General features: G+C 43.4%; 3 protein-coding genes across 3 annotated transcripts in view; 1 reads left to right on the plus strand and 2 right to left on the minus strand.

Annotated features, from left to right (window-relative positions):
* LOC119431061 (brefeldin A-inhibited guanine nucleotide-exchange protein 1-like) overlaps window positions 1–4871 on the minus strand; it is a 53876-nt gene extending 49005 nt beyond the window's left edge. Inside the window, 2 exon segments of the mRNA XM_037698524.2 lie at window positions 1888–1924; window positions 4552–4871. Coding sequence (XP_037554452.1) covers window positions 1888–1924; window positions 4552–4675 — 161 coding nt within the window. The 5' untranslated portion in view covers window positions 4676–4871.
* Window positions 4872–5417: 546 nt separating this feature from the next.
* LOC119431065 (cytochrome c oxidase subunit 5B, mitochondrial) lies at window positions 5418–10739 on the minus strand. The gene is made up of 4 exons (XM_037698527.2): window positions 10585–10739; window positions 9774–9847; window positions 6805–6904; window positions 5418–5650 (listed from the first exon to the last, which is right to left on the minus strand). The coding sequence occupies exons 1-4, from the start codon at window positions 10679–10681 to the stop codon at window positions 5544–5546; spliced, it is 378 nt and encodes a 125-aa protein (XP_037554455.1). The 5' UTR covers window positions 10682–10739; the 3' UTR covers window positions 5418–5543.
* A 131-nt stretch (window positions 10740–10870) lies between these two features.
* LOC119431064 (COP9 signalosome complex subunit 5) lies at window positions 10871–17509 on the plus strand. Its single transcript, XM_037698526.2, has 6 exons — window positions 10871–11135; window positions 11640–11748; window positions 12680–12934; window positions 14210–14275; window positions 15176–15373; window positions 17071–17509. The coding sequence occupies exons 1-6, from the start codon at window positions 11002–11004 to the stop codon at window positions 17317–17319; spliced, it is 1011 nt and encodes a 336-aa protein (XP_037554454.1). The 5' UTR covers window positions 10871–11001; the 3' UTR covers window positions 17320–17509.
* Window positions 17510–24585: the final 7076 nt, after the last annotated feature.

Below are 24585 nucleotides of genomic sequence, written 5' to 3' on the forward strand. Positions count from 1 at the left end.
GATTATTGAACCCCTTCCATGGCGATCTATAATCCCGAATTCTGAACAACAATTTCCAACTTATATTTAAAGACCCCATTTGCCAACTTGTTCTACCTCTTCAGAAAGAATAAATTCGCTTCTGCGTGCGGTATCTGTTGGATTGTGCGCTGCCGTCTGCCAAAAGCATGACTAAGCACTGAGGTGAAACTAGGCTCGTCCATGGCATTGCGAGGAAATGTAAAATACCGCTGATGAGCTGAGCTTGTCATCGGCATTTAACAGAAACCTGCGGACGAACCCAGCTCATCCAATGGATGAAAGGGGTTAACTGCAACTAAGTAGAATCATACAATTCTTTTAAATGTAATGTCCTATAGCTTGGCTTTCAGTTTAGTGGGGGGTCCTGCAGATTACAAATGTGAATACCCATCTTGTGTTAGTACCAACTCCGCTCAAGGTACAAAAGACACAGTAAACAGTGGTCAGTTGAGGAACAAGACAAACTCTGATTGCAGAACAAGGTGCATACACTAACATCCTTGAACACAGATCATGTTTTTTAAACACACACAATGTTAATACGCATCTTCGAAGTGTCTCATATATGCACAAACATTTCCTTGAACACCGATAATATTTTTCGATGTGCATGTTAATACACATCTTTGAAGTGTCTTGTTTAAATAAATAAACAGATGTGATTAACTTCATGGTGTTATTAACTTCTTTTTGAACATTTTTTTGCAGCAAATAAGAACACATATTTCATTCTAATGGGTGGCATTACTGTGGGACACCTTTAACTGGACAGCCTGCCCTGCTGATTGATTTTTGAATATCATGGAGCGGCAAGTAATGACGTAAACAAGAAAAATTAGGTAAAGGCATAGGAAAGGTGCACGCACAAAGTGCCAGCTCACAACGTCTCTAAACCTCCTCAATTATGTGTTTTTAAAATGTATGCTGAAAACTTGATGTGATGTTGCACAACAAAGTCAACCATCTGCACTGGTGACCCTAGCACAGTTGTACAAGTGTCACACAACGCATTTCTCGAATGCAATTGACTTCTTTGCGCAAGCTGCGGAAGGGAGCCAATGGCTGTAAAGAAATTCAACCCCGATCAGGCTTGATCTTGATTGAATATTAGACTGTGTGACACCTGTATTAGTCATGTCAGGTTGAGCAGAAACAACTGAAGTTATGATGCACCAACTTCAAGGTACCATTTTATAATTAGATAGAAGTGCCTGAAGCAACAAAAACCATCAATCGATAGTTTAGTTTAAAAAAAGTTGTTGCCTCTAAACACTCACACACATCATCAAGAGATACAAGTGCACTTTCCGATAAGATTAAAGAGGGATAAAGTGGCATTAGCATTTTGTAAAGTTCATGAATGCGTTTGTCTTTTCTCATCCAAGGCTACACGTCTTCTTAAAGTGTGGTTTACGGCAAGAGAAGTTTCTCGCATTGATTACACAACGGTTTCGTTTTCATTTTTCAATAAAAATTTGTGAGTAAGATGTGGGTGCCCAATACAAATGTGGTATAAAATCATTTCCATGACCCCTAGCACAGCTCCAAGTAAACTTTAACCACCGCTTTGACAATGTAAAGCTGTCATCAATGTGCATGGTAGCTTTCAAACTGAAAGAGGTTGTACGAGGGTTAGCGCAGATTCAAAACATATTCATAACTGCGAAGATAAATACATTCTACACATATGCTCCCGTGTTAAACATACCACTGCATTCAATTAATGAAATCTGCTCAGTTTATTTTTACAGAGACGCTGTGCGTTGAACCATGCAGGCATTATAATGGGAGCCTATGAAACATACTGAAAATGTAAACACGGCTTGTGAAAGTACAAATGCAGACATGAATGCGAGATTAACATACCTTGGTGCTTGGTTCTTGATTTCATTCTTGATTTCTTCTGCAGAAAAAAATAAGAGTAGGTACATTACGTATACACTATGCCACACATCCCAGAAAAGTGCAATGCAGGAATTCATATAGCCTGCATTAGGAAAGCACCCTTAGTGAAGTCTAATGAATGACATGGATTAAGAGGAATGATTGGAAGTCGTATTTCTTGGCAAACACTGCACCGATTTTAATGAGGTTTGATGCATTTAAAAGTAAAAGATAAAATCTATCGACTGTAGCGATTAATTTTATATTCAGGCAACCAATGTTTAAAAATTTTTTTTTAGATCCCAGAATTCGAAAAATAAATAAATAAAATAAATAGATAAACGAATAAATAAACTGAAGAGTCAAGTGAACAACTCTGTAACTTGGCAATAAAAACAGTTCTACACATTTGAAAAATGCACCTGTTGAGACATCTGAAGTTGATGTATTCTATGCTGCTCTGAAATATATGATTAGGATAAGGGACTTTTGTAAAACCCTCGCGAGCATTGTAGCAATCTTACGTGAGCAGTATATTCATAATTCAAATTTGTCCGCATGAGAGGCTCGAAAAGATGCAGTTTACAGATCTGTGAAATCTGTTTTTGGTGCGGAGTCCTGAATATGGTAAACGTTCTGACTCAGTATTTTCTTAAATTTGTCAATTTTTGTAAAAACTACGAGACCCTAAATTGAAATTTTGTTTCCTACAGTCGTTGGAATTCAGCATTCTCTCTTAAACACAACAAATTTTATTGAAATCGGTCGCGCGGTCATTTCGGTCATTTCGGCGTATTACATGTATTTCAATAGAGGTCACAGTTGGCCCTAACGTAAAGCTTCCCTTTAAGTTTACCAGTGTTCTGTGCTACACTTCCTAGCAAGACCTTATGTTGGCTTGCAATGTCACGGCAGAAAAAAAATACATGCTGCTTTTTATGACAAGAGCCATGCTATAATGCATAGTCATTGCAACAAATTTCGCGAGTTAAAACCTTCTTTTTAGCAAAGAAATAATGAAAGTAAGATTGCTGCAACACCAAATTCCATGTTAAACATGGTACTCTTGTAGTAAATCAACACCACCACTTTAAATTCGAACAAGAATGTAGGAGTAGAAAAATAGCTGTCTAGAAGTTGCAACTGAACTAAAACTTCAATAAAGTGCTTGTGGTTTTTGTAAACACATCTCCTGCACCCTTTTTTGTAGTGTGATGAAGAGAAGAGCACAGCTCTCGGGCTAGCGCTCAGCTTGTTTTCATTTATTTTCCTATTCCCAAGTTTAGTGTATTAAGTTTCATTGACAACATCAACACAAAGCCTAGCCGAAACACAAGTAAGGGTAAATATATTCAAGCTGGTTACAGAATAGAGGATCCATTTTTTTTTTCTAATCCTGCAAGACTTTTTCTTAAGATTTCGCCTTCAGTGGCCAGCAAGTGGCCGCTTAGACATATGCAGCTAATTTATTACAGCGGAAGTGGTGATTGCAAACTGAAACCAATTATTACCGTCAAAACTTCCCTTATCAACACATTAGAGAAGTGTTTCTACCTCGGTAGCTGGCAACAGTGACGCTATTTTTTTTTCCTTTCTTTTTTTACTGTGCACTCGACACTACGCAACACACATACCAAAGCGTATTACGCAACATACTGTACAAAGCAAGCACAGCAGATTGTGCAATCCCGTAGAAGTTTGCAGTGACTTGAAGTTATCTGCAATTTTATCGAACGCAACACTCCGCAAAAAGAGTCCTACATGCGCCACGCAGGCGAAGCCACCCAGCGAAGTGGAAAAGGCCGCCGGTTTGTTTGCAGAGGGCATTTCGACCGCGCGACGGTCACGAGCGGATGACAGTTACGATCAACACAGCTGGCCCCGCGGCGCGAGTCTCAACTAATCGAGAGCTTTCGATAACAAACGCAGATCGCGATCGAACTTAAGGGGTTACGAGCGAGGAATCGGAAACAAAACTGTCAAGGTGAAACGAACGGTCTCGCAGACCGACACGCGGCAACCCCCACGTGTGCTTTTGAGAACGCCGACCGTGAAGTCGGAAAGTAACTACAATCAATGACAAGAACTTGAGCGAGCGGGGCTCTAGGGGACGGCGGCGACAGTCACTTGCGGCGACAATACGAGGACCTTGTAGGCGACAAAAGAAAAGAACACCAATACTAAGGCACGGCTCCAGATGGTTCCGGCGCGTCGGGCAAAATAATAACGAAAATAAAAACAGGCACGGGTCGCTCCGGATCGCGGCGTATGTCTCGTACGAGATCGGGTGGTGCGCGTTAATTGCGCCGTAGTACGACCTCGTTTAACGCAAAAACACGCTCAGATCGTCGCTCAGCTTCGCCGGAGGCCCCAAAAATAAGGGCCTCCACGCCAATGGGGCGCTCCTGGAACGATAAACCGCGACGAGATTGAAACACCTGCGCTCGTTTCAAGTCCGTTTCTCCACTGGACTGATACAAACCCACACACTGTACTACTGCAACTCGCACACTGACTGGGACAGTAGTACAGGCGGCAAATGTCGTTTGGACGAGAGAATAAACGGAGCTACGTCGAAACAGAAAAAAAGAGAAAAGAACTATGGGAACTACGAATGGGGTGAAAAAGCAACAAAAAAAGACTTACCGAGTGTAAGCTCACAGGCTTTCCTCAGTTGCGAGTGATAGGATCGCTTGATTTCCCGATCGTTTAGTATCTTCTCCAAAGCACGGGTGATGAACATTTCGCCTGTGTTCGAACCTGTGCGCATTCTCCCTTGTTACCTGATTGACATCGTTCGCACACTGACAACGGTATAATCGCCGCGCTGCTAACGAGATTCTAAAGTTGGCCTAGCACAGTCACTCGGCCAAACACCAGCCGCACGACGCCATGCTGAAACCGAAAGGTGACGTCAAAGTCAGCCGCCGATGTGCGAGTCGCCGTTTAGTACACACCATACCACGTCGTCTGTAAAACCGAGGCACGTCTGATAAATTATTTACGCTTCGACGCGAGCGTTATCTTCTTGTCTGTCAACATCTCGCTGCAGCAGAAGCTGCGGCACTCGTGTTGCTTGAGCCAGCACATAGCTGACGGTCCGTTCTGTAGTGCGGACGTAGCAGCCGGACCCAAATCAAACGTTTATTGGAATGAACCAATCCCGATGAAACCGCCGCACAAGCCGCAGGATGGGGCGTCTAATTGTTTTGTTCGGATAATTATGCGTCCCAAGCAGAGAATGTGAAATTATATCAGCACTTATTCGCACTTGCGTCAACGCTAAGCAACGCCCAGTTTCCTGATGATGATAGCAAACAACGCAGAGAAACTCTTCACTGCAACGCACCCCCCCCCCCCCCCCTCCCCCATTCCGAACACTCTGCTAACTCCGCACGTAAGTTGGCACATACAAAATAAAGTTTGGTTTTGCAAGCATTCACAAAAGAATCGACACACTGACAACAGATGAAACTCTTGGCCTTTTTTTTTTTCTTTTTATTTTCGCCAAGGGGGAAACAAAACGGACATAGTGGTGTACTTGCAAGCTGCATTGCCATACTCCTATATTGCGTTGTGTTTCTGCCTTTGAAGAAAAAAACGTGGTCTACACTGGACTAGGACTGGCATAGCGCTTGCTACAACGGTTTAGCGTCCACAATTTTGAACCAGTATCCACACTCGCAACGTTTTGGGTCCCCTCGATGAAGCCACATCCAGTTGATGTGGGTCTGATCCTCTTCACCTGAAAAGATGAAATATATTTAAAAAATTAAATTATGGGGTTTCACGTGCCAAAACCACGATATGATTATGAGGCACGCCATAGTGGGGGACTCGGGAAATTTGGACCACCTGGGGTTCTTTAACGTGCACCTAAATCTAAGTACACGGGTGGTTTTGCATTTCGTTAAGATGAAATATATGGGAGTCCCGCTAATGTTCTTGCGAGACACATTTTACTCTGCATTATTTTAACGGGACTCCCAGGATGAAATATATGGGAGTCCCGTTAAAATAATGCTGAGTAAAATGTATCTCGCAAGAACATTAGCTGGCCAACAATTTTTTTCGTTCTTTAAAGAACAGTAGCTGCTCGAGTTTGATGTCCCAAAGCTAACATGGGTTGAGCATTTAATAAAGCTGCCCCTCAAGTGAAACATTAGTGTAGAGAAGAAAGAACAGCATTCAGCACACGGCCAACTTTCAAATGAATAGTGCCAGAATTAAGGGTATATATTTGCTGTAATGGACAAATGAAACCAGAGCTGAAAATATTAAATTGGGCCACATTTTATACCAAGTTTTGCTGCCCTTCATGAAGATGATATAGCAGTAATCATTCATGACCATAAGGATTACGATAGAAATGCGTCGATTGAAAAAAAAAAAATTAAATTATGGGGTTTATCGTGCCAAAACCATGATCTGATTATGAGGCACGCCGTAGTGGGGGACTCCGGAAATTCGGACCACCTGGGATTCTTTAATGTGCACCTCAATCTAAGTACATGGGTGTTCTCGCATTTCGCCCCCATCGAAATGCGGCCGCCGTGGCCGGGATTCGATCCCGCAAGCATCAATAAACGTTACTGCCATTCACTGGAAGGAAGGAGCTTCTAATTATGATTGTTTGGTATGGTTCCCGCAATTATCAGTTGTAGTATAGTTTTTATAGGATCTCTTATTGTGCCCTGTTCCGATTTTACGCCAGTAATATGTACCACGAACTGCATCACATAAAACTTTTTCTTTCCATGTGAACAGCCTTCACATGTCATTCACTGACACATTCATCCTCTAACATCTACTCCAGTTAACTACACAAATTTTCCAACAGCCCGAGTAATGGTTCATCGCTGAAACATTGTACAGAAGTTTTCATAAGAGTGCACTCACAAATGCAACCAATCATTCGCTTCTCTAAGTGGGATGGGATAAGGTTTGGATTGTCCTTGGTGCCGGGGCCCCTCTTGAAGACTTTCATGTCAAATGGATCCTGCACAAAAAAAAAAAAAAAAGTGACGAATGCTGGTCTTCAGGCCAATGCATGCATCTTGCATATTTCAGGCACAAAAACTTGTCATTCTTAAAGCACGACATAAAACAAAAGTTTCCGTCTGGTCCCCGCCAACGTTAGATCGTTTCTCAGGTGAACCAGCAAATCAATTTCTGCGCATTCCGAAGCAACATTTAATTTCATTCTACACGGCTGTTTAAGTGGGCTCTGGTAGTAAAACAGCAGTCTAACAATGACTCACAAGCCCTCCACAACTTTGTCCATGCGTTAAGCATAAAAGTCGCAATAAGCACCAGCCAACACAAGAAATGTATGCTAAGTACAAAATGCAAAGTTTGCACTGCATCACAAAATAAAACACTTGTCATTGGTACTAGTTCTGAAAAATTCAAGAACTCCACTTTTTCAGGACAGGTAAACTAGTGTTGGCATTTTTCACCAGAGCTGCTACCTGGGTTAGTTGTTTAGATAATGGAAGGTGACAATATGTCTGCTTAACTGGAGCACAAAATTTCAATGTGAATTAGGTAGCTAACAAAATATCATACAAGTCCATGTTGAAAAACAACACAAATTTATTTTGATATTCCAGCTGGAGACAGGCCTATTCTTGATAAAGGCCAGCCCCGCCTGTAATATCAAAATGAACATGTTGCGTTATCTAACGTGGACTTACTCAAACACCGATACAGCTGTCAGCAACACTTATCTTCCGACTATACACATATATAAAGCTTTGCATTTTGTCAGACTGCATAGAAGCCATTATGGATACCAATAAAAAATACAACATAACCCACACACCATGAACACACTTTCACCCACCTATGACATGCAACCACAGGGGCCAGGAATTGAATGCTAGCTAGTACATTGTAAAGAACAGTTCTTGGTTTGCAGTAGGTGTACATTGATGTCGGAATGCCATCAAATTTCCAGAAGTCTTTAAATTACAATGTCCTCCAATTCAAAGATTACTTTCCACTTCGTACAAGACCCTATTTGTGGAGGTGGCCACAACATTAAAAAAGCACGCTAACGTTCACATGGGCTTGAATGGCACTTGTCTGACAGTTTTACAGCTTTAAACCCCAGAATGTTGCATGTATCAGGAACCTGAAAAGACTGCTACAGAAAATTTACAAATTAATTTTCAAGGGGCCTGGTCAAGTTAACGTTGCTTTTAGTGAAATGCACATGGTGACTATCAGCAAAAGAATTTGACTCAGTTTGCTTTATATGTTTTTGTCTGCAACCCCAATTTTCCCTGTCTCTGAAACCTTCATGTCTTTTGATCAAGTTCGAGTAGTTTTGACACATTCACGTTTAGACGACGGTGAACAGCGCAGATGACAAGACAATAAATACTGAACACATGCACTGATTACCAACTAATGGTTTCATTCAAAATAGTGTGGAATACGTAAAATTGAGTTATCAGGGCAGAACAAGAATAATGGCCATGGAATATACTCTTGTAAAACTTTTTCATAGCTTAGTCTGTTAGATATATTGTAGAGAAAGTAGTGCAAAATAAGCAAATGGGAGATTACAAAGAACAAGCACTAACTCACTGTTTATTCAACTGCATAGACCCCCTCAATATGTAGGACATAACACTAAACAAAGAGCACATGCGTGAAACAGGGTTATCACAATGAAGGTAGCTACATGTGCCTGTCAAGGAAGTCTATTATAAAGGTTCACTAACACCATTCACTCCTATTATTCAATATTAGAAATTCTTCCAATATCAGTCGCGCAGTTGCATTTGTATTTTTACCGCTAATTTTTATCTCATAAAGTGAGCGATCACACATTCTTCGTACTGTCCCATGAGATTGTGTTTTTGTGTTACTACATGTTACAGGGCACATGGAGGCTATTAACTGTGAAAAGGCTTTTTCTTATGTCGTACTCCTCTCTGATAACTTAATGTTACATATTCTGCACTATTTTGAATGAAACTGTCAGTTGATAGCGCATGTGTTCAGTCTTTCATTTTTGTCCTGTTATCTGAACCATCATTGTATTCACAAATCAAGAATCCAAATTTCATACTCTTGTGTTCAAGAAATGCCAACAGGTCAAACTGCCTACAGGTGCCAGTGTCTCATGGGAAGCATATCTTTCGGGTTTCACTTGCAGCTGCTGGTTTTGCAATAAGCGTCTGCTAAGAGTGGAGGAAAGGGGGGATCTACTAACACCCGCCACAGTCTTGCTCAAGGCAAACATGGCGGACTATATTTTGTAAAGATTATTTTTTATTACCATCACTCGTGAAGCCGAGTGGCCGATCCCGGCAGTGCCCAAGCCAATCACGAGGGAAAGAAGAATGACTAATAAAATTATCGTTACAAAATGCGGCCCCTGTGCTACTCCGCAACAGAAAGATCAGTCTTCAACATTCATGGGCAATTCCTCTTTCAAGCCCTGATTGAGCAGGGTGCCATTTAGCTTCAGCAATCTGTCGACAACCGGCGCGCTCAGCATGACATGGCCGATGGCTGGGATAATCTAACAATTCTATCCAACACTATTCCTTTCCAAGCTTAGTCAGCGGCGTGAGCGGATCTCCGCCCAAGCTATCTCAGTGATTGGCCAGCCACGAATTATGGATAATGAAAAAAAGGAATAGCGTTTAGTGAAATGAATGTTTACATTATACCGGCCCTGAAGTACTCAATTTAGAACAGTGATTGGTAGTCCACGGGGATTGAGTTGTAGACTACCCCCCATGCAGGTCGAAATGTTCGTTCATCTTTCTAAGCAATGGCTCTACTGATTGATAGACTGGACATTCAGGCCATCAGAACATCCAGAAACAGAATGAAGCACTGGAACGCACATCATTTCCTGCTGCCATGGCTAAGAGTTCCTGCTTCTCACGTCCGGTGGCATACTCCATTTCAGTGTACAAACCTGCGAAAAAAAAATAAAAAATACGTCAGAGACACGTGAAGATAAGACGGGCTTGCAAGTACGTTCGTAAGCGTTCGAGGTTTAGGAGAAATCATCGGCCCCGCTTTTATCTGGTACCAACTCTCTCTACGCCCCTCCACACAAAACGCGTACAGCTAGCGGTATGGAATGACAATTGATGTAATCAGATCACAGTCACTCATCTACTGTAATAAGCTACGCAGTCATTCGAGAAGCGTGCTCACGGAATCGGCTGCCACGAGTTCGGGACTCGGAATACCGAAACAGCTACCACGGAGACTGTCGCGAGTCGTCAGAATGAGGCGTGCACTTGTAGCGGCCAATTTCAAACGTTTAGCCGGCAGTGACGTGCAAACTAAGGTAACAGGCAGCGTCTGCAGACACTTCCGGATTTGTCGACCAGTTTCGATACGATTCGAAAAGGCCGGCAAAGTGATTCAGCAAAGGGTTCAAAGCCGGCGTGTTTCGGTGCTACCCGAAATCCGCCCCAGCACATCATTGACACGCTAGCTGTGAACGCAAGCTCTCAACGCTTCCACATCAATTCGCCGTAGAAAAAGTGGATCTGCGGGTTACAGGAGCTTGATTTTTAAGTTTAAACACTGCAGTTTACGATGTGTGTGGCTAGGCTTAGTCTGTGCGTCCGCTGCACGGACTGTATGGATAAGCTGGAAACGAAAGTGAACTGCGTGGGCGAAACAGTAGCGGGGGCTTACGTGGCTTTTCCTCCGATTTGAACCGCACCGCATTGATGCAAATGGTCTGTCGTGCACTTCGCAGAAGTGACCTTCCTACAACCACCGCTGCTGCCATCCTTGCCTTCGTGAAGTTCACCGTGTGCGATGCTTGAAGGAGAACGCAGGACTGCAGATAATGCACAAAAATAATGTATGCGCTTACAACAAAACCTACATTAAAATAATTTATTTTGTTAATATATGTGCATAAAGTACTCGCTATATATTTAAGGTAAATTTTTATTATTACCAACAAAATTATACTGCGGACCTGTGCGTCTGTTAATGGCGGCCTCCACTAGTTGTTGATTTGCCGATTGCTGTTAGTGACATTCATATAAATCGACTGAAAAAAATCGACCCTTTTCTGGTCACTTCGGACGGATAAACGCAATCATGGACAACAACATGGCACAGAAGACCTGGGAGATGAGCAACAACGTCGAAACCGTGCAGAGCGTGGACGATTTGTACAAGTACAACAAAAAACAGCAACAGGACATCCTCACAGCCAAGCCATGGGACAAAGAGTACTGAAATTTCTGTCATTGCTTTGCGCTTGTTGCCACCGGCGCATCGCGATTCACTTTCTGCGACTACGTAACGTATATGCTCCCCAATCTGTCGAAATGGTTAAGGTCGCTGTGGCGCTTCCATGAAAAATTATGTAAGCAGGTTTAGCTTGGCCTGAGCCCTTCGCACTCATTGAGCTCACGTCGGTTAAAGCTACGCGTTATCGCGTCATCGCCGCATTTCAGCGCAGAATGTTCTATCCTGGCGTCCTATCCTGTCCCTCTTGTGCTTCCTCTCACTTAGTTTGCGCCACAAATCTTTCGCTAAAGCTATGCACCAACTTGTACAACAGTATACCTTGCTAACGGCAGAATGACATTGCGTAGGAGACGAAAATGTTTATACATGTCAGATGCATGTTCTGTTGAGTGGCCTTAAACTCGGGTGCTATCCGCGTGCGATTTAATACGCGCGTGCTCGTACTTCTCGGCTAACTAATCGTTGCCATCTGTATCCCGCAGCCCCCACTACTTCAAAGACATGAAGGTGTCCGCGCTGGCCCTGTTGAAGATGGTGATGCACGCGCGTTCTGGTGGAACGCTAGAGGTCATGGGACTCCTCCTTGGAAAAGTGAGTAGCCTGAGTGAGAGACGCTGCTGGGATAACGTAGCAATTCTATTACGATGCCATTACTTTCGCCGCCAGTGCAGTGGTCCCGTGCCTACGTTATCACCGGGATCAGACACCGGCCGTGAACGGGGGATGGTCGAAAAAAAGGAATCGAATTGAACGAGAGGAATTCTTACGTTATGCCAGCCGGGCAAACATGGTGCACGTTTTGCTTTCAGAGTGTCGCGCTTTCATCGACCCAAACCCCACGCACACACTCGAGACGGCATATTCGAGAAAGTCAGTTTTGGCCTGCTCTTCGTCGGTGAGAGGGCAAAAGCGCACCTGTGCCAAGAAACGGCCATCTCCGTTCTGAACTACGGTGCAAGGGGCCTTTGGCCTCTCGTCGAATGCTGAAAAGCAGGTTAGAATTGACTTTATCAGGTGACGACTCGGCACGTTGTAATGTAATGCAAAGATGTCCATTCAGCCAGAACCACTGGGAACGTCTGCCTTCCAGAAACACTGAGGTTTAAAGCTGATGCGAACGTTAACTGGTCAGCGGTGGAGTTGTACATATATATATATATATATATATATATATGCTGCTACAGATTTCAATAATGGTATCGTGCTGGGAGCATCTCTTACTGACCATCGTCATAAAGTGTCCATTTCTCATCACATAAACTAACACTTTCACTCTTTTATTACTACGACATGTAATGACTGGAACCGTCTGTCCAACTTCATTGTTTCTATTACAAACCTGGATTTATTTTAAAATGTGCTTGAAGGATATGCTGTGTGTTCTCACCTTTGTGTTTGTAGTGCTTTTTTGGTTACGCTTTCTTCTGCAACACCCTATGCGCCCTGCGAAATTTAAATAGACACCCTCACGTATCTGCATTGAAAGTGCTTCAGACAACTCGTTACCGTCTGTTGCTACCAGGTGGATGCCAACACGATGATAGTGATGGACTCGTTCGCGCTGCCTGTCGAAGGAACCGAGACCAGGGTGAATGCCCAGGCTCAGGCATACGAGTACATGGCTGATTACACGGAGAATGCCAAGACGGTTGGCCGTCTGGAGAACGTCGTGGGCTGGTACCACTCGCATCCAGGATACGGCTGCTGGCTGTCTGGCATTGACGTCAGCACACAGATGCTCAACCAGCAGTTTCAGGAGCCCTTCGTTGCCATCGTGGTGAGCACCTCTACTTTTTTTTACATTGTTTCAATTAAAGCAAATAGCTGTCTTTTGGCTCTTTCGTCCGTTTTTATGGTCAGTGGTCAGAGCTGGACTTTTATCGCCGACACCAAGGTGGGTGCCGGTGCAACCCAGTTGCAGGGTGCGTTTGTCGCTGAACGCAGCAGCTTTTCGAGACACACGGGCTGGCCACCTATACTACTGCTATGGATGTGCTGGTTAACGGCTGTACTCTCTATGGAATTATGGAATGAAACAACAGACACTACCTAAATATTTTCAATGCAACAAATATACACTTTCAAGCATACCATTCCTATAATAAAGCTATTAGATTTGTAGAAGTGTTTGGCTAATAACTTGCATTGCCATCATCAACGATGGCATCTGCAAAGTGTTTCTGCTTGGACTTCGCGAGCATAGTTTCATGGCAACTGTAGTCCATGCATCCCTAGAGTCCTCTAGAATGTTCCAAGGGGTTCTGTAGGGTCTAGAAACACAGTACTGATAAACACCAACTGTTCAAGGAGTCAGTGAAATGTCTAACAAGGCATTTGCCATGACTAATCTGAATAAAGCCTAGTATTCCACAACGTGCAGACTTAACTAATATGAGTGTCAAACTTGGCACCTTCGATTGCGATTGAGCCTGATCGCGATTGAAATTGTCTATTGCGATTGGTTCCTTTGCGTAAGCTGCAGAAGGGAGCCAGTAGTGATTCAGAAGTTGCATCCTGATTGGGCTCTATCATGATTAAACGTTCCCCCCGTGCAAGTGGAGTATAAGAGGACGGGGATTTACACATGGGCACCTTGATTGGCTTCAACAAAACCTGCTGTTGACATCCTTGTTTCTGGGGTGTGAATGAGGCTTGTATTTCGTTGATGGATGTGAGGGGTTATAGTGTAATAATGTTGCTAGTGTGGAGCAGTGGTGAGCATTGACTGTAAAAGTGGCATGCACATCTAGCAGCCATCGGTTTATATCTTGCCGTGGCATGCGTGACATGCACGAAATGGTTCATGTGATGTGTTCTTGCGCACTTGGCAGCAATACCACCATTGGTCACAGTTGGGATATAGGTGGCTATCCTCCGAACGTCACTTTGTGAAGATCCTGGGATCAGATTTGCATGAACGCTTGGCCTGCATGTTTTCTGGGTGTATAAGCTCTGAAAGTTTTTTTTTTTTTTTCATATAATGGAGTGCTGCTTATTGTAGTGTGCATCTGCTGGATATACTATTCCTATTTGTGTCTCGCTTGTTCTGCAGATTGACCCTGTGAGGACCATTTCGGCTGGAAAAGTGAATTTGGGTGCCTTTAGGACTTATCCGAAGGTATTGCAATTTTCTTTTCTTGTTTTTCCCCATTCTGTTTTGCTTCTGTTTTGCTTGGGTGTTCCAATGATGTATTTGAAGTTTAAGCATGTTTCCTACTTTTGAATTCATTTTATTCAGCTGTGACAAGGCATGGTTCAGTGGGACAGTACTTTATCAGAAACACTGAGCTCTGCACAGAACAAGTGTTTGAAGTCTAATCGTTCCAAGAGGACTTAAATGTTCAGTCGAGTATCGCATTTTCTGTTCTGCATTTACCTTGCCCTCGGCTGTTACACATCCCCTCGGGGTGTGTAACTTGCTATGGAAAATCCATTCCCTTTGTTCCTTGCACAGACCACTGGGTGCAGATGCTTTGGAAATGTCAAAGACATGCATTACGGCTCAATTTCGACCTTTTTTGGCAAAAGGAAAAGGTGGTTTAAGTTTGGTGCCATAGTTACATGTGATGTGCTTCATACTACTGTTTCCAAGCTAATTCATCTAGCTCCCTTTGGAGCCTTTTCTGGCATTATGTTAGTTGAAGCTATTGAAGCACAGTATGTTCTAATCTATTCATGAAGAGTTCAGCCTGCTAGTACAGAAAACCACCAGAAGGTGTGATGGACATGAGTGATCTTAATCTGTATCCCCAAATGCTGCAGCAACAGGGTTAACTGCCATTCTTATTTTGCTTTCATTTATTTATTCATTCTAATTTGACCACAATAGGGTACTTCAAAATGAAGACTTCACAGTCTTCATTTTGCATGTGATTCTTATATGCATGTCACTACAAGCAGCTCTTTTTCTTTTTTTTTGAGAAGCAGGCCCTGCAATTACGTAAATGCAGCACCATTTTCTTTCGCATCTCTGCTTGTCTGCCAGCATTACTGGACACATTCTGCATTTCTTTCACAGGGTTACAAGCCTCCAGATGAGGGTCCAGCGGAGTACCAGACCATCCCGCTCAACAAGATTGAAGACTTTGGGGTCCACTGCAAGCAGTACTACTCCCTTGAGGTGTCCTACTTCAAGTCTTTGCTTGACCGCCGGCTCCTAGACTCGCTTTGGAACAAGTACTGGGTCAACACACTCAGTTCATCCAGCCTACTCACAGTAAGTTCATTGGTCTCAGTACTTGCATGTGTCAAAATGTATCATGTAAGAGTGATAGCTCTCTTAGCTTTGGCCACAGCGTATGTTGTCAAGTAGGCACAATGCAGTGCACCACTAATTAAAGAGAGCATGCCAGTGTGCGGCTTTCACTTTGCTGGTGCTCCAGTTGCAAGTGCTTGCTGAAGCTACGTCAATGTGCAGTACAGGGGTGGCACAGAAAGATGGCAGCGCCTCCAAAGACAAGTCGTCTGCTGCAACATTAGGCAATTGCGTACTTACCAGAGGGCAGATTTGCATGTAGTCTGCACTGAACACTCCTTGGGGGGGCACACGAGTTCCAGGAAAAACATTTTTTTGTTAAGCCTATACACATAAAATTTTCAGCGCATATTTAATCTTGTGTGCTGATTGTAGGTGCAATTAGCTTTTTTCTAAGTCCAGCCACCCCCCCCCCCCTCCAAATTTTTTTTGTGTTATAAATTTGGGACGCAAGTTGTGAGAAATGTAATGCAGGAAAAGTGCTAAAATTAAGCAGGTATGTTTCTGAATGTCCAAAATGTGCAACTTAGCATTTTAGTGTTTGTATCTATATTTTAGATAAAGTTATGAAGTTCTCAAGTTGCATCATTGCAAGTGTGCATTTTTGTTGGTCATTTCTACAAGAATTCAAAATGTTGCCATGTCCTAAAACACTGTAATGTAGTGGTCTCTCTAGCGTTCAGGAAGAAAAATTGAAACAGAGATTTGAATGAGTAGCAGAGAGAGAGAGCGCCTCCCAAAATTTGTGACTTGCAAAAATTATTTGAGAAAAATGGCAAAAAAATCTAAACTAAAAGGAGTGCAAAAATGTACATTTCGCACTACAAAAGGAGGTAGCCTCCTTCTGAAGCAGCATTGAAGACTCATTTTTGGCATGAAAGTGAGGCAGAAAGATGCTCTTTCAAAGGAAACCACTCGCTCTTTCATCGAGTGTACTACACTGTCGCCTGCAGGCGCTGTTGTGTCCGGTGCCGAGCACGAAAATGATCGTATCTCCTATCACTGAAAGTGATGGACCAAGAATGCAGGCGTTTCACGCAAACCTTTGTTGGTAGAGACACGTGACTGTGCCATTTGAAATGGGTGATCAACAAACGAGATCGGAGCGCACGCTGTATTGCTTTCAGCACTTGGTTGTTTTTGTAAACAAAAATGGCAGTGCCCATGCAAGTGTAATGCGTTGGTATTTTATGCAATTTAAGTGCAAAGCAAAGGCATTTTAGCACTTTTTGGTGTCTGCTAGCCTTGCGCGAGTAGGTAATATGCAGGGTAACAGTTTGTCAAATTTCGTTAATGCTGCATTGCAGTTCAGCACAATATGTATTTCATTGCCAAGAGATATGAAATGCATTGAATCCTATGTGCGTTCGCTGAGGCTATGAAAATACTTTGTTGTCGCAAGAATTTCACTGTTGCGGGATTTCATTATCACGGGTTTCGACTATGTTCTACATGAAGCCAACTAAAATGTGAATTTGCTGTTGGGCTAGTTGGTACACAATGTTAAGATCAAAAGCACTGCAAGAAACGGGACAAGGAAGTGAGACAAACAAAACACTTGTGTTTGTTTCTCTTTCCTGTCCCGTTTCTTGCATTGTCTTTGTTAATCAAACGAGCTTCTACTGAGATGACTAATTTCTGTATATTCCACCACGCAGAATGCCGACTACACGACAGGCCAAGTGTTTGATCTGTCGGACAAGCTGGAGCAGTCCGAGTCGCAGCTCGGTCGAGGTGGCTTTGTCCTAGGCCTGGACCCGCACGAGAAGCGAACCGAGGACAAGCTGGCAAAGGCGACCCGAGACAGCTGCAAGACAACCATCGAGGTCATCCACGGCCTCATGTCCCAAGTGATTAAAGACAGGCTCTTCAATCAAGTGAACTGCGCCCCTCCAGAGCAGCAGTGAAGCTTGACCTGTGTGCACTCCGTGACAACGTTAGGCCGACGTTTTCCTGGTGGATTGAGCGTTTGATTTGCTCTCACTGCCTCAGCTCTGTGCAGTGGTGCATCAGAAAATCAGTGCAGTGAGTGCACTCCGTACAGTGACTGTTGTGTCGCCTTGACATTGCTTCAATAAATTCCTTTTTGTCTGCAAACGTTTGTCGTGGGTCACTTCGTGCTTACAAAAGTCAAAGCATTGTCTTAAAGAGGCAGTAAAAAGATGCATGAAATCAGCAAGAAACAGATTTTGTATTGGCAGGAAGAAACTTATGTTGTCAAGTATAAGCAGGGGCAATGTAATCCGCAATTTTGATGATGTGTTAAAAGAAGCACAGGAATTCCATACTGAATTGTAAAGTACCTATAACAGCAATGTGGCCACTATTAGACATAATTACAGAAAAGAAATGGAAGGCCCGTGTGTAGCTAGTGGTAAAGTTAGATGGACTCTGCTGGATATTTCCAGATAAAAACATCCGGACAATATGAAATAACAGTTGATCTTGTAAAAGATGCACGGGAGGTTGTACTCAAACAGTTTGCGACTATATGCGATGCCTCGTGTCTTCAAATGCACCAGAGACTTGTAAGAGTGCCAACGTAATATTAGTCTATAAGAAAGGAGACAATAGCGAATTATATGCTCATTAGGTATGCTTTTGGTAATGTACAAAATATTCACAAGGTCATTTTGAATATTTGGGGCGAAACTTGACATCAATCAACCCAGGGAACATGGTCACGTCTGTGTTGTAAATCGGGTAACTGAGAAGCCTGCAGAATACAGCCAGTTACTCTATATGACATTTCATAGATTACTAAAAGTGTTTGATCCAGTGGAGATACCAGCATTCGTGAAGGGCATTATGCAGTCAAGGAGTAGAGGAAGGATATTTGAATATTACAAAGATCCCGCACCTACTGTAAGTGTTTAAAATAAAAGTGCAAAAAATGGTCAGTTAAGGAGAGACAATCTCTCCAATGCACTGCTTGCTTGGAAGAAGTATGTACTCAAACTGCGGGAATTGGCTGGGAAGAATTAGCTGTGTGGATCAACAGGGAATATGTCCGCAACCTGCACTTCGCACATGGGATTGCATGTTCCCTTCATTAATGCTGGAGATCACTTACAGCAAATGACTGACTACTTTAATTGGCAAACTCTTGGAGAAAATTTCACGATTAATATGCAGAGGTGTAAAGGTAATATATCCAATAATGTGATGAGAGAATGAAAGTTTGTGATTGCTAGTTAGCCTCTAGAAGTTATGCAAGAGTTTATAGGCCAAGTAGTCACAGTGGCACCCTGGAAATGTATTTAAAACAAAATGGACTGCAGCGTATATGGAATGAATTCTCCTGTCATGAACGGCGGCTTACTGCCATCCTCGAAAAGACTGCACTCAGTGAATTCTGCCAGTGCTAACCTACATGGCTGAAAATTAGAGAGTACCAGAAAGGACAAGATTGTGCAACCTTGCAGAACCACTGCACAATTTTGACAAAACTGTTTTTGATCAGTTTCATTCAGAATTCAACTTGCCTTTAATAAATCACACGCTTTAAAACGTTCACCGCATATGAATAAACCGTTCGCAACATTGCCCACATGTAACACTTTCAAGCACTTGTTCAAGAAACTTTTAGCAAATGCGATATTTCACCCTCAGACTATAACTTTGCTTGCACATCAGCTATAATCTTCCCCTTACTTTCAGCAAATTTTATCTGTGTGGCTGTTGTTCTCGCATAACCGTAAGCTAAATTCTCTGCTGTAATTGAAATGTATAATTTGAACGTTGCCCACGTACATCACCCGTAACCTACTCCTTATTTATTTCCCTAAAAAACTCAACTATACTCCGGACGGCCCGAGCGGCCGCACGCGATCATCGGGGCCGCAAGGCTCTGGGGATTAGGTAGGAAGGAGGGGGGGGGGGGGGAGGGGTGTTCTACGCCGCGCGCGCCAGCCCCGGCCGCGCGGCGTAACATACACGTCTTCAGCAATTGGAAAATGTTTCCAGAACTGCAATAAACGGTGCCACACCGTACTCAAAAATGAACTTAGCGTTGTCGGAAAGTCTCGTCGATGTCATTGAAACGCATAACAAACAAATTTTTTTAAGCGAAGCTTTATTGGCTCACAAGTTTCGGTGGCGTTGTTGTCACGCAAAAACTCACGTGTGGCGCATACGCGCATTGGACATGCGGGTATGAGCCAGGGACAAGAAAGAAAGGAAGGAAAGAAGGAAGAGCACTTGTGAGGAAAACTACGCCGGCGCCGGATCACATGACGCGCGCGACCAATCAGGGTCGTTTGGTGTGTCGCGGGGAGGGAAATAGAAGGAAAGGGGGTTGGCGCGCGCTCCGCCGGCTTCCCTCGCCTCAGATCAGTTTTGGCGCCCCGATGGGAAGGTACGCGTGGTGCGTTCCGCCGAGACGCAGGCTGCGTTTGAGCAACGGCGCCGCGAACTCGCTCGGGAAAGGGCTCGTCGTCAGCGTGCCGATTCTAGCGTGAGGGCGCCCGAAGCCCAAGTGAAACGTCAGCGTTGTCTTGCCCTCAAGGAACCCTACAACGGTGGTGCACGCTTCGGCAACGCTAGCGCCAACTTCCCCGGTGCGACGGCCAGGTTTCAACGCGAGCTTCTCACCCGGAACTTCGGAGCCAGCTGCAGTGGGTGTGACCGGTTACGGTTCGAGCACAACGCGGTACTCGTCAGTGCAATTCGTTTGGAGGAACACCGAAGAAACACACAACAAGCTTCGCTTACCCCCATTTCCTCGACAGGGAAGGGGCTGCAGATTTTTTTTTTTTTTCATTTTGGGGCCTTCCTTTATCGCGCTTTCTGGCAACCAAAAGAATTAATCAGTTGTTCGCACTAAGTATCGCAAAACGAACTTGACAAAGCCACATATGAGAAATAAACGAGGCTTCAGCTACGTTAACTCTCTTGCCGTCGCAATGCCAGCCGATCCGCGTCTTCTGAAACGCGTACTGCTCGCGATACTTGCTGGGACTGTTTGCAGGGAATGCTCTGGGAATTGTCCCTAGAGGCTCACTTCGCTGCAGTATTTACGCGATGTTTATAGGAAGCTCATCGAAGTATTCACGGGACGCCATGACAGGTTCCCTATCACAGGTTCCAGAGCTCCGCTGAAAGAAAGGTATGTCGGGGACAACGCCTAGGTTCTCACTGCGCTAGTTCTACGACATCATGGTAGCTGCTATGACATCCGTACGAGAGCACTACGTACCTTTTGTTCTAAAACTCAATTTTCGTTGCCATGTTCTAGATTGGATTGTACGTACCAAGCACATGTTTCCTTAACACAGGTAGTGAGGCGATTGCAACGTGCTCGTTGTACCAGATGAACCGAAAAAAGCATCAGGCAGTGCACATGCACTCTTCGTATAGCAGATGTCTTTGACGTGGTCAAAAGCACTATATGGCAAGAAGTACTGATTTGACGTGATTATGCACACCTGCAACGTCGCAGCTCACGCGAAGGGGGCGTATTTTTTGCACTTACGTGAGTTGGTCTCTTTATGGTTGCTGAGGCTTCACCACAAGAATGCCATTTATGCGGCGGTGCACGCTTTACAGTAAAGGTGCTTAAGAGGCGTTTCGAGACGCTTGCATAAAATAGTTAAGCGATTTTCTTGTCCCGTCAACAGTCGATCGCGCTCTTTCAGTCATGCTTACTACTTAGCTTTATTACTAAAGCGAGTACGTTTTGCTGCTCTTTGCATTACTTGTGTGGGTTGTTGTTGCCTGCGTTCGCTTAGCGGGACGCCTCCAAATTTACACGCACCTCGTCAGATAGTGTGCATACATGGTATAGCCATCACGGAGATTTCTAAGAACTAACTAACTAACTAACTAACTAACTAACTAACTAACTAACTAACTAACTTTTTTGGCATCTTTAAAACATATTTTCTGATATCTGTGGAACTATTGGAATGAAGAACCGTGTAACTGAATTTACAAAAAGAGAACTTTATATATATATATATATATATATATATATATATATACGCTCGTATATCTATGTGGGATATTCGACCAAATTATAACACCAAACAAGTATATATATATATATATATATATATATATATATATATATATATATATATATATATGTATATACTTGTTTGGTGTTATAATTTGGTCGAATATCCCACATAGATATACGAGCGTATACCTTAGCTTGCCAATTTTGTTGTGCGTTACAGAAATGTGTCGTGATTGTGCCCTGTCATCATAAAGTCTGCGAATATTATTGTACATGTTTAGCATTCAGACCCATCACTAACCCTGTAGGCTATTATGGGTCCGTAATGTCAAGACGAGCTATTTAGCTCGCTCGCTCGCTCGCTCGCTCACTCACTCACTCACTCACTCACTCACTCACTCACTCACTCACTCACTCACTCACTCACTCACTCACTCACTCACTCACTCACTCACTCACTCACTCACTCACTCACTCACTCACTCACTCACTCACTCACTCACTCACTCACTCACTCACTCACTCACTCACTCACTCACTCACTCACTCACTCACTCACTCACTCACTCACTCACTCACTCACTCACTCACTCACTCACTCACTCTCACATGTAGTGACGATTGCGAGCTGCCGTCGCCACTTCCATAAAGCAACGATGTGGTCCGTAATGGCGGAACCACTTGTGTAATCAGCTACGAAAACTTGTGCACTGACGTTTTTCTGCACTCTGTGTGTCTACGCTGGCGACAATTCCCCGCCAAATTATTTTCCTCGGGAGCATCTGAAGTACAACTCGTTTTAAAATAAATATGTTAAGACGATGTTGCTGATGGTCAGAGCCCGTAATGCTGTTATTCTTCTGCTCCAATGTGAAGAAGAACAACAAGACGAATAACCTCAGACTGACATACAGAAAACAACTGAATATCACGTCGACCAGCAGTTTATAAACCTTCAAAACACAGGCTAGAATAAACTGTGGCACGTGTTTTTTATTTTTAAATACTCTATTATTCTCAAAGCCAGTACGAATGCAGTTGGTCGGACCAATAGCTTACAGGGTTAACGATGGGTCCGAATGCTAAACAAGTACAATAATATTGGCAGACTTTATGATGACAGGACACAGTCAAGACACACTTCTGCAACGCACAACAGAATTGGCAAGCTTAGAAATAAATCTATGTGGTATATTCGACCAAAGTATAACACAAACAGGTATATGAAAAAAAGTTCTCTTTCCTTTTTTCGTAAATTCAGTTACATGGTTCTTCATTCCAATAGTTCCATAGAGATCAGGAAAAGATGCTTTAAAGATGCCAAAAAGTTATTCTTTTCCTTTAATTTGTTTGGAACTTCATTCCACACGTGGTCACATTTATATTCTACAAGTCTTTGGGTGTATGTATTATGACAAGGTGGTAAGTGAAATAGATTGTTAGTAGCGGCTCTTGATTGTTTCGTTAGTAATCTTAATATAGTAAGGGGTAGTGGGTTATGAGACCTTATTATTGTATTTACCACTTCAGCTATCTTCAATTTATATGCAGTTGATACGGGTAATATGCGTAGCTGCTGAAAGAGCGAGTTGCAGCAAAGAAGCACACAGCTTGTGGTATCTGCGAGAAAGATTGAAATGGAAAACAACGGAGAAGTCGGTAAAGCACTAAGCGCACATAAGGTCACATAACACACGTATTTTTTCATATTGACTTCGTCTAGATGTATGATATGATGCTAAAAAGAAATGGGTAAGGGGAAGAGAAAATGGCGAAGCTTTTGAAATGTTTGTTCTTGATTTCGCGTCTGAATGCCACTCCGACTGTATCTATAGGAACAGGCAGGAGAGCAATCAGTCCCTCATTTCAGTTAGCACTGTTCCGAGTTCTACAGCACTCGACCTTATCCCACGTGGTAAATCCTGGAAAATTGCCGCGCAGTCATTGATCTAGGGCGTTCAGCTACAAAACACGTATGCGTGTTAGGTGTCAATTTACAAGAGAGAGAGAAAAGCTTTATTGGTGTGTCACTTTATAAGTTATTTATCTCACTGTATCTCCCAACGGCGTAAAACTCCTCAGGACCTCAATAAAGTTCTTGACTGAACGACTGACTGTATATTTTGAACCTTCGCTCTCTGCCTTGTTAGTGAGGCACGCTGCGACCAGGTGGCGTTAGAAGTTCGCCTCTCTTGCGAGAACTGCGGAAGCACAGAGACAGTGAGAAACAGAGTCCATGAATTGGATGCAAATGATGGAAACTAAAAAGATCATGGAGGTTTACAAGAATGAGAAGAAAGAAATCAAAATGGAAAATCTCTACGATAACAATGAGGAAAGTGCCTTGTTATTTGAGGCTCGAGCCGGTTGCAATGCCTAAGGACAAAAAACATACCGGAGCAAATATTGGGAACTAGATGAGGCATGTGTATGCTGCAGCAAAGGTCCGGAGACCACTCAGCGCATCCTAATGGAATGCGAAGGGATTCACCCAGTGAGACCCGTAGGTAACGTACACCTTCCAGAAGCGCTTGGATTTGAAGTGGACGGAAGCATCAGCCGGTCAGCAGTCGAGATAAGCAAGATACGTTTAGAGTGTTGGTGAAAAAGAAAGGCAGGGAAGAGATTGATACGACCGGATTCGTTACAGGCATAGCTAGCAATTCAAGGTAGATAGAGAAGTTTTTAGGAAGAGAGAAAAAAAAAGATGAAAAGGATGCACACAAAAAATGATAGAATGAAAAGCATGTATGGCATACCTGGATAACTCAAGCAGGCTAGATGACTATTTTTCACCGCCCCGTTTCAAGGGGGATGCCAATAAATCATCATCATCATCATCTTGCGAGAACTGCGGAGGCACGTCTTATTAGAGAGTATAAGTACACGCACAAACGCAACGCGCCTAGTATGCGAAGTGTGTTGTTTCTTTCCCCTTACATTTATTACCGCAGCTTATTCGATGCGTTAATTTCGTACTCGGTGCTCACGGCTGTGTAATTGTGTTAGTACGGCACCTTCGCCGTACAGTGGAGTTTTGGAGCGACCTCTGAGCTATCTGTCCTATCTGCACATAAACTTTGGGGCAGCTAGCGGCCGTTCATCAGTGCGAACAGGCGCGAGCATGTCATTTTCCATCGCACGGCATTAAAATCAAGACATCAGTTTTTCAGAAAGACAACAGTCATATGCATGGTCGATTGTACATGACTTT

Source organism: Dermacentor silvarum, chromosome 10 (assembly GCF_013339745.2).
Source record: "Dermacentor silvarum isolate Dsil-2018 chromosome 10, BIME_Dsil_1.4, whole genome shotgun sequence".
Taxonomy (NCBI): Eukaryota; Metazoa; Arthropoda; class Arachnida; order Ixodida; family Ixodidae; genus Dermacentor; species Dermacentor silvarum.